The sequence below is a fragment of the Thunnus maccoyii genome, chromosome 18 (genome assembly GCF_910596095.1).
Source record: "Thunnus maccoyii chromosome 18, fThuMac1.1, whole genome shotgun sequence".
NCBI classification, from domain to species: Eukaryota; Metazoa; Chordata; class Actinopteri; order Scombriformes; family Scombridae; genus Thunnus; species Thunnus maccoyii.
In genome coordinates, this window is record NC_056550.1 from 29,159,609 (window position 1) to 29,170,464 (window position 10,856).

Consider the following 10,856-nt stretch of genomic DNA (forward strand, 5'->3'; position numbering starts at 1 on the left):
CCAGTTATACTTGAACTGTTTGAAGAACTGTGTACGACACACAAAGATATATTATATATATATATATATATGTTAATATGAATATATGCCTGTGCAAATGTTATGACTGTAAACATGTGTGGGGCACATACTGTTTGAAATGCATCTAATGGAAATGAGGTATTCTGATGTATGTATTTTAATCTGTGTTTGAAGACATTATACATAAAGACATTATATATAAATATACACACAAGCATCCTGTCTGATTTTTTTCTCTTGAGCTTAAATATAAAGCTGCGATGGTTATTTGTTCATTTAGTCTATAAAATATCTAATTCAGAGCTGCAATTATTAGTGGATCAACAGAAAATTCATCTGCAATTATTTCAGTAATTGATTAATTGTTTCAGTTATTTTTCAAGCAAAAAAACCAAATATTCTGTAGCTTCAGATTCTCTTTTTTATTCATAAAAATAATTATGAGTGAAGCTCTGGTCCTAATAACTCCAAATGTCCGTCAGTAGCTCCAAAGAGTCAGTTTCACTTTTTATTAAAAATTCAGAAACTACTGAACTACTCAAACACGGGACACAATTAAATATTCTACCATTAATGACCTGTAATAAATCATATGTGACAAATGATTCTCCACTCAGAGGTTCACTTACTAGCTTAAGAAGCTTTAACTGCAAAAAGCCAGTAGGATCTGTTAACTTCCATTTTTAAGGTTTTTCCACATAAAACATGTTTGCAGTTATATAAAATAAACTTTTTATGTTCTTTTGCTCTTTTTCAAAACTATTAAAACAGCAGAAATAAGCTATAAAATTAAAATTACTATTGAAAAACCAGCTGAGAAATGCTGACTGGGATGTTTTATAGGTGAAAGCACAAATCTCAACTTTGGTCCAAAACCAGCTGATAGTTTTCATCACCGTTACAGATCATTTCCCTTAACGTGATTTATAGTAGTCTGAATCTAATGCAACAAATAACTGATCATCGCAGCAGCACTGAATCCTCTCAGCTGATTCTGTAAGATGACTCATAAATGAACAGATTAACTGAAACATTGGACTGAAATTTAGTGATTTATGACACAAACAGAGCGTCTGGTGGGAAGAGAGAGCAGCTTTGTCACAGAAGAAACTAATTCTGTTATATATTGTTAAATACAATAACTAACAGACTAAATAAACCATAAAATAGAGTAAAATAAAGAGATAGAACTATAATGTTACCTCTAATATGTACTGAATATAATACGCTAATATAATGATCATCCTTTAACTCCATATTTAGTATATGTATTATAATAATACTTTACTATTTTCTTATTAATATATATTTATTTTATATATTTATATAACTGTATTTATAACTCAAGATACTGAGAGACGCTTTACATAAACAGTAAAAGAAAAAGTGAATAATTAACTTCCACAGATGTTTTCTTGAAGTGCAGAACAACAGACTGGATTGTAAATATTAACAGCAGGTGAATCGATAATATCACAGATCAATAATGTTATGTGAAGCACAGACAGAAATCTAAATGATCCATTCTAATCAGCTCCACGTTGCCAGCAGTTTCTGGGAGAGTCGGTCACACAGAAGAAGAAGAAGAAGAAGAAGAAGAAGAAGAAGGAGAAGAAGAAGAAGTGGGTCAAACTGAAGCCTCATAACCAACTTTCCTCTCTGCTCTCTGATTGGTCAGCAGCTGCAAAAACCCCAACATCCCCTCCAGCCAATGAGGAGGCAGCAGGCGGAGCAGAGAGGTGAGCCGTGTCCCAGTTTCAGACTTTACTCTCGTTTATGCATCTTTTCCTGTAAAAAGCAGCAAACAGTAACAGTACAAACTGTGTACTGTGATTACTACTATTACTACATCCTGTTTACTGTTACTGTGAAGTTTTAAATAACAAACAGCTTGATTCTGTGACTTCATAGAAGTTATATAACTTTATTTATTTAGAACAAAACGTTCGACAACAAATATAGTTAATAAAATAATTACAGGAATCATAAAAACATCAGATTTATTATTGAAAAATAAAAAGAGGAGTAAAAGAATCCAATAACTTCCCCATTTTCAGACTTTTAACTTTTATCTGAAACGATTAAATTTAGACAATAAATCAATAATAATAAATATTCATAAAATCAAATCAGTACAATAATAAGATTTCAGAGGTAAACTGGATTTTTATACCTGGTTGTTTTCAGCTGTTTGTAAGTTCAAACTTCTCGTTACATCAGTGTTGCTGATTAACTCATCAGTTAATTAACACTAATGAGATGTTACTAAATATTTACACCTACTTTGTTTTTTTGTTTGTTTTCTTAAAGGATCATTCTGCTGATTTTCTGTATTTGTCTTCATGTTTGGATCCAAACCGACAACGAATCTAATAACAAACGTTGTGTTTGTATCAAAGCTGATAAATCTGATTATCAGCGAGTCACATGTTCCTTCATCATTTTAGATTGAATGAAAAATCCTTGAAAGCTGCTTCGGACCTGCATGAGAGGAGTTTATATGTGCACGTGTACATGTGTGTGTTATGTCACAGTGTACAGTAGGAAGCAGAGAGATGCATGCTGGGAGGAGGCGGCAGACGGGAAGGAGACACGCTGCCTCCTAGTGGCCAAACAGCAGCACTGCAGGAAGAAACCCAGACGTCAAAGACTGAGACTGTTTTCATTTATGTTTAATTTACAACATTAACAGACTGACACACGTTTAATATCAAAAACAGGAAGATGAAATAAAACATTATTTTAACAGCTGAGGCCACACATGTGTTACTGTATAATATCTGCTGGTTACATGAAGGTGAACATGGGGGAATAAACAGGTGAGACACTGACATCTAGTGGGATAAACAGGAAGTAAAGTGAGATGAAAACAGTCAGATGAGCGAACTGCTGCAGAGGAAAATCAACCAGTCAGTCAGACGGAGGTCAGTTTTAGGAGGCTGAAAGACAAGAAGAGACAAATTACTTCACTTTTATTACCGAGTCTGAGATTTCAAGAATTAAGTTGTAATATTTTGAGACAAAGGTTGTAAAGTTATCTGGACGTAATAAACTAGTGAATTACAGACAAAACACATTAGTTGATTCAGTCAGTTAAACTATTTTGATAATTGAATAATCAGTTAAATCCATATTATTATTATTTTTACACTAATAACGTGAAACATTCGTCTGTTCGAGGCTCTAAAATGTGAGAATTTAATGTAAAACCAAGAAAAGCAACAATGTACATTTAATATTTGGGGGTTTTAGACTGTTGGTCAAACAAAATAAGACATTTGATGACATCAGCTTGTGTTTTTATGGACTAACGATTCATCTATTAACATAATGGTCAGATTAATATAATGAAAATAATCATTCAGTGCAGCAGTCGGGCTAACAGCTCTGTGAGGCTGATGGGATTTGGTCATAAACAAGTTAAAAAGTTAAAAAGACCAGATGGAGGAAAAGTCAACGATTCATCCTGAAGGCGATATATCTAAATAAAACTTAATAATAATCCACCTGATTGTTGCTGAGATACAGACGCAGTCAGACAGACAGCTGCAGGTTTTATTATTTTATAGATATATATATTTATATATGATTTGTTACCATCAGTCCAGACGTGTCCACAGGTTGTCCGTTTCTGCGGACCGACTGCAGGCGAGCTCGCCCGCTGTGTGGGTAACCCTCCTCCACCTCCAGGTGACACACCAGCGACGCCGTCTTCAAGTAGACCAGCAGACGCTGAGCAGGACGCCAGTCGATGGGGAAACTGACACACACACAAACACACACACACACACACACACACACACACACACACACACACACACACACACACACATTACATTTAATATTTTGTGAATGGACTCTTCAATGGAACCTAATAGATAAATGAATCAGTTTAAATCCAGAAACAGCAGCAGGTTGGAAACTAACTGGGACTCTGCAAAAACGTTGTGGAGATGTTGTGACGCTGTTACGTAACGTTGTGGAGATGTTGTGACGTTGTTACATAACGTTGTGAAGATGTGACGTTGTTAAGTAACGTTGTTGAGATGTTGTGACGTTAAGTAACGTTGTGGAGATGTTGTGACGTTGTTAAGTAACGTTGTGGAGATGTTGTGACGTTAAGTAACGTTGTGGAGATGTTGTGACGTTGTTAAGTAACGTTGTGGAGATGTTGTGACGTTAAGTAATGTTGTGGAGATGTTGTGACGTTAAGTAACGTTGTGGAGATGTTGTGACGTTGTTAAGTAACGTTGTGGAGATGTTGTGACGTTAAGTAACGTTGTGGAGATGTTGTGACGTTAAGTAATGTTGTGGAGATGTTGTGACGTTGTTACATAACGTTGTGAAGATGTTGTGACGTTGTTAAGTAACGTTGTGGAGATGTTGTGACGTTGTTAAGTAACGTTGTGGAGATGTTGTGACGTTAAGTAATGTTGTGGAGATGTTGTGACGTTGTTAAGTAACGTTGTGGAGATGTTGTGACGTTGTTAAGTAATGTTGTGGAGATGTTGTGACGTTGTTAAGTAATGTTGTGGAGATGTTGTGACGTTGTTAAGTAACGTTGTGGAGATGTTGTGACGTTGTTAAGTAACGTTGTGGAGATGTTGTGACGCTGTTACATAACGTTGTGGAGATGTTGTGACGTTGTTACGTAACGTTGTGGAGATGTTGTGACGCTGTTACATAACGTTGTGGAGATGTTGTGACGTTGTTAAGTAACGTTGTGGAGATGTTGTTAAGTAACGTTGTGGAGATGTTGTGACGTTAAGTAACGTTGTGGAGATGTTGTGACGTTGTTACGTAACGTTGTGTTCAGTGGGAGTATTTTTAACCAGTAAATGTTCTTCCATTATAAGTTGAACTGCTCTCTTCACTTGAAAACATTTCCCCTGACACACATTTAAGAGCTGCAGGTTCAGATAACATGAAGTCAGCTCCTCATGACCGGCCGACAGCTGATTATTGATTGTTGATCAGAGGTCTGTGTTCACCTGGATCTCAGCGCCTGGATCTCACACAGCAGGTCCGCCTGGCCCACGTATCCCTGCATCACGTCCAGCAGGGCGGCGCTCAGCTCAGAGCGACGGCCCGATACGCAGTCGTCCACCACACCTGCCGTCCCCTCGAACACCTGCAGACACACAGAGAGCGTCTGAGACCAACAGCTGATCAGTCGACCAGCAGTTAGAAATGTGCAGTCTGCAGCCGCCGCAGCGTCACATCAGATAACGGGTGACTCAGATCAAATGTTTTCACAGAAAGAAACAAACTAAACCTGATGTTTTATATCAGATCTGCTGTCTGGCTGTGTGACAACGCTCAGATCACACGTCGCCTGTCGTCATCAATCACAGCCCGCTAACAGCAAACATGGAGGAGAGCAACTACAGCGACGGGGGGGGGGGGGGTCAACAGAGAGACCAGGAAGTTCCACATTTGTCTGACATTTATGGAGGAGCACAGAGCGGGACTCTGGTCTGGTAGTCCAGAAGCTTGTTGGTCCTGGACTGGTCTTCAGTGGCAAGAAGTCGCAGAAGCAGCGGGAGAGGACTGTTCGAGACCACTAACCGACATTTTACTGCCGTTAAACTGGACACTTTTACTGCATTTTAGTGTTTTAACCCAAACCGTTTTTAAATAATTTGCTCACATGATCTCGCTCGATCAATACCAACAATAAACAGACTATTGACGTGGAGGAATCTGGACCAGAAGCCACGTCCTTATTTAGAAGCTTAACTAATAACTGTATGATCCCCGTTTATCATCTGATATTGTTGTTGTTGTTATTTTTGTGACCTCAGCGATGATCCATCAACACAAAAACATCAGCTCTGACTAAAACATCTGAACAGAGTCATAAACATGTGATTTGTGCTCAGCCAATCATATTAGAGCTTTTCAGGGCTGAACTACTGGGGGAAAAGTAAAATTGAAAACTGTAAATAAAGTTTATTTTAAAAAAAGCACTTGAGGAAAATATCTGATTGTGATTTTTCTGTCCAATAATCTCACTGTGATTTAAATTATGATTATTTTCTATAAATTAGTAAAATGTGTTGTTGACGGATCGTTTTACAAACCAGACCATCTGCAACAAAACCGCAACTTAAAGTTTAAAGTTACAAAAGCAGTAGTGTTTCCTGGAATGAAGACTACATTTCCCATGAGCACCAGCGCCTCGTGTCCTAAAGATCGTGGCCAGTGTGTACGTTTGTTTTTGAAGTGATGATGTCATGTATCTATAAGATTAATAACAGCGATGCAGCAGCTTCCTGCAGGGTTGTGCGCAGGTGTGGATGTTTTAATTTGAGCTTTAGAAACGTAGCCGCTATTCAACAATCAAGATGAGACATGATGAAACATGGCGGCAGCGGTCCTCCGCAGGTGGCGACGATTAACAATGAACTGCAACCACCTAGCAACCACTAGTATTGCCATAGCAACTAACTGGAACTTTAACAGGAAGTCGACCTGGTTGGTTCACCTGGACGTTACCTGCAGTCTGAAGCGGTCGTCGTGGCTCCAGGTGACGGACAGCTTCAGCGGTACAAGCTCATTGGACGACACGTTATGATCAGAGGAGGGGCGGGTCCTCAGCTCCACACACAGCTCTGATTGGTTGAAGGACAGCAGGTTGATCTGCACGACGTCCTGCGCAGCGGAGATGAACACCTGCAGCCTGACACACCGGACAGGAAGGCGCGTTAGCGACCAATCAGATCGCCTGGACGACAGACATGTGACCTGATGACACTCACTTGTCTCTGAGACGCTGCCAGCTGACCAGGTGACCGAGCGCCGCCTCAGACTCCGCCCTCAGCTGGGTCAGCTGACGGTCACACACCTGCAGTGCATTCTGGGCCTTCTGGAGAGACTCATCCAGCTGTTCACTCTGCTGTCTCTGAAGGACAGAGGAGGCGAGGAGAGGAGGCGAGAAGAGGAGACGATGAGAGGAGGCAAGGAGACAAGGAGGTAAGGAGATGAGGAGAGGAGGTATGGAGGCAAGGAGAGGAGACAAGGAGGCAAGGAGAGGAGACGAGGAGGCAAGGAGAGGAGACGAGGAGGTAAGGAGACGAGGAGGCGAGGAGAGGAGGCAAGGAGGCAAGGAGAGGAGACAAGGAGGTAAGGAGACGAGGAGACGAGGAGGTAAGGAGACGAGGAGAGGAGACGAGGAGAGGAGGCAAGAAGGCAAGGAGAGGACACAAGGAGAGGAGACAAGGAGGTAAGGAGATGAGGAGAGGAGGCATGGAGGCAAGGAGGGGAGACGAGGAGGCGAGGAGAGGAGATGAGGACACCAGAAGACAATTTACAAAAGTGTTCCTAACTTTATTCCGTGTGTGTGAGTGTGTGTACCTTGTTGTGTATCTGTTGGATCAGCTGTGTTTGTGTGTGTGTGTGTGTGTGTGTGTGTACCTTGTTGTGTATCTGTTGGATCAGCTGTGTTTGTGTGTGTGTGTGTGTGTGTGTGTGTGTACCTTGTTGTGTATCTGTTGGATCAGCTGTGTGAGTGTGTGTCGTCTGTTGTGTATTTGTTGGATTCGGTCCTGCAGAGATCTGAGCAGAGCCTCCGTCTCCTCCACCTCCACCCTGCACTCCATCTTCAGAGCCTTCCACCTGCCACGAGCCCCGCCCTCTGCACACACACACACACACACACACACACACACACACACACACACACACACACACACAGGTATAAACATGCAGAAATCCTGCAGCATTCATCAGTTTTCTTCTCTGAGGTTAAAACTCTCGTACGAGTCGTGAACAGATTTAATAAACAGAAACTCGTTTGACTCAGAATCATAACGTCTTCAATCTGAATTAAATTAGAGTTTAAATGTTTAAATGTGATAAAAATAAAATCTAAACTAAAACAGAGTTAATCCTGTCCAGCATCATGCCGACAGTGTAACATCAGCTACTGTAGCTGTAATATCTCTGACGGTCAGATTAGTCACGCAGACGTTTCGCTCCCTCTGTGTTTCTGTCACTGTGCTGCTCTGATGGATTCATGTCTTCTGATAGTTTCAGCTCCTCTAATAGAACTACTAATCAATGATCAATATGTCCGCTGGTTTCTGATTCTTCTTTTCACTCTTTGGGAACATTTCTGTGAATGAAACTCGTCCAAAAACGGAGCAGAGCAGGTCTCAGGAACGTTCATCAGGCTGAAACCAGAGATTTATAAAGAGTTTGTGACATTAAGAGAGTTTGTTGGAACAAAGGTCAGAGAGCTGTAAGAGATGAGGCCAGATGTTTACCGGGCTGGGGGGGGCAGGGCAGCGTCAGCAGTTGCTGGGCAGACTCCAGATCCTCCAGTAGAGACATCATGGAGTCCAGAACAAACAGCTGACGCAACAGAACCTTCTGCAAACGCCGGCTGTCCTACACACACACACACACACACACACACACAGACACACACACACACACACAGACACACACACACAGACACACACACACACACACACACAGACACACACACACACACACACACACACAGACACACACACACACACACACACAGACACACACACACACACACACACACACAGACACACACACACACACACACACACACACAGACACACACAGACACACACACACACACACACACACACAGTTTCAGGAAGACTCTGGATCTTCAGTTCCAGAAAGGGAGATAACTTAAACTCTGGGTCGGTTACCATGGTAACTGACTCTGTGTGTGGCAGGTTTTCTGAGTTTCTCTCCGTCTCCTCTCAGCTCGTATCAATCGTTCATTAGCGGAGCTTTACTGTCAGAATCTAAATCCTGGTTGGATGTTAGTTCGTTACTCAGGACTTTCTAAAGTTTTTATGCGTCAGTCGTTTCTTTGAGCAGCAGTTCAAATATTCCACAGCGTGAATTGATCCTCAGCTCAGAATCAAACCTCTTCACGTCCTTCTGTTATAACTCTGAGTCAGTTTGTTAGAGCAGCTGCTGACCTCTAATCTTTATTACACATAATGTTTCATCTCAGTTTAAATTTAAACAATCAGTATGAAGCTTCAGACACGTCGGATCAATGAATAATGATCTCTGATTGGTCCACTGATGGAACATCATTCCTGTAATATTGGAGATTATATGTTAATGTTTCTGAGTGAGCCGAGATACAAACAGACGTCTAAACATTTCATATCTGCTGTATTTAAACCTCGATGCAAATCATCAAACACATTATTATTGATCAGACTGTGAGCTACAGTCACGTCTCTGTGTCTTTGATCTAGTTTTAAATCTTTAACTATATTTTTCATCCTCAGTTGCTGCTTCCTGTGTTTTCAACAAATATATTTAAAATGTAATGTAGCTGCAGCCTGATACACAGTTTATCATCATTAAGCAAATGTAAGTCTGATAAATGATGAATTATTGGACGACACTGAATAAAACTTTATTGTTTTAACTTATTGCATCGACCACATACACATGCATTAATATCTCTACATCCACTGGATTAAAATGGAGGCTCTGCCTGTTATTTACCTGTTGCCATGGTGACTCATAGTATCACACACACACACACACACACTTAACTCAGAGTGAACATACTCAGAGTTTGTTAAACCTGCTCTCGGGAACAGAGCCCAGGAGGAAAACCTCTCTCACTGGTCATCTGTGCAACTGACTGTTGTTTTAAGACACACTGGAAAAACTGTGAACTTTTCCTTTAACTGACTGTTCACATTAAAACACTGGATATAAACAGACCGTGAGGTAGAGGAACACCTTGGCCGCTTCAGCACAGTCTGGCTGCTCAGAGTCTCCACATGGATCCAGCAGAGCGGGATCACAGCGCTGCAGAACACTGACACACACACACACACACAAACAACAACAACAACACAGTTTACAGCTCGTCAGTATTAAATACTAACACACGGAACAACAAATAACTGGATGAGATGCTACTTGCAGCGCGTAAAAAACATAATATTGAAGAAAATATGTAGAGAAAAGAAGTTAAAAAGGGTTCGGGTGTTTATAATTCTTGTATTTCTGACCGTCAGCAGATAAGACTGTAACAACAACAGTTAGCATTAGCCACCTTGCTAACAGACTGCACCAACGTTCACTTTCGCGTCTTTAGCCGTTTGAGTTTGAATTAAATATCGTCTGTGATTAATAATGCGAATCTCAACTACATTAATCACGTTAAGGCGTTTTTTTTCTGAAGCCAGCTGCCGTTAACAGAAACGTTATAAGTGTTTTAAACAGACTTACGCTCGGACTTCAGCCATTTCTGTTTTCAAATATCCGCGGTACATCGGGCGATCTGATTGGCCGGTTTGTGATGACGTTTTTGCTCGTTGAGCCAATCGTGGATTAAAAAAAAAAAACTTTATTGACAAAATTTTAAAACAACATGAAACACATGATTTGGCAGCGAAAACTGCACACAGAACATTAAATTAGACATTTAAATACAAAAATAAATAATAAAATTGTCTTAAAAAATGAAAAAAAAATCATATTTTTTGGACATATTGTACGTATACTATACTATACGTGCACTGTATTGTATATATACTGAATATATCAGTGTCTAACTGAGGAACAGACATTTTTAATAATTGATAAATTAAGATATTGTACCCACATCTCTGTTATCTCAAAAATCTTTGACCTCTCTATTATTCTGTATTTCTACATCTAAATGCAAACTGTAGACAAACACTTCTTAAGGATCTTTTACTGCACTTTGTGAAAGTATTGTGTGGACATAGCACATTGTGCTGTAAGCTGTTATCACATATCACACATGTAGAGAAATTATTTCTTATATTTTCTTCAGATCATAGACT

General features: G+C 40.2%; 1 protein-coding gene across 1 annotated transcript; it reads right to left on the reverse strand.

Annotated features, from left to right (window-relative positions):
• Positions 1-2,676: 2,676 nt before the first annotated feature.
• On the reverse strand, positions 2,677-10,351 carry si:dkey-225f5.4. Its single transcript, XM_042391586.1, has 9 exons — positions 10,276-10,351; positions 9,763-9,859; positions 8,289-8,412; positions 7,500-7,657; positions 6,783-6,925; positions 6,520-6,703; positions 5,013-5,152; positions 3,619-3,781; positions 2,677-2,960 (listed from the first exon to the last, which is right to left on the reverse strand). The coding sequence occupies exons 1-9, from the start codon at positions 10,317-10,319 to the stop codon at positions 2,895-2,897; spliced, it is 1,119 nt and encodes a 372-aa protein (XP_042247520.1). The 5' UTR covers positions 10,320-10,351; the 3' UTR covers positions 2,677-2,894.
• Positions 10,352-10,856: the final 505 nt, after the last annotated feature.

What these genes read in the sequence shown, in the direction of transcription:
- si:dkey-225f5.4 (XM_042391586.1), bottom strand. Translation starts at nt 10,319, where the DNA reads ATGTACCGCGGATATTTGAAAACAGAAATGGCTGAAGTCCGAGC. An exon ending in GCCCTGCCCCCCCCAGCCCG is followed by an intron (nt 7,658 to 8,288) that starts GTAAACATCTGG and finishes GTGTGTGTGCAG; the next exon opens with AGGGCGGGGCTCGTGGCAGG. An exon ending in TGGCAGCGTCTCAGAGACAA is followed by an intron (nt 6,704 to 6,782) that starts GTGAGTGTCATC and finishes CCGGTGTGTCAG; the next exon opens with GCTGCAGGTGTTCATCTCCG.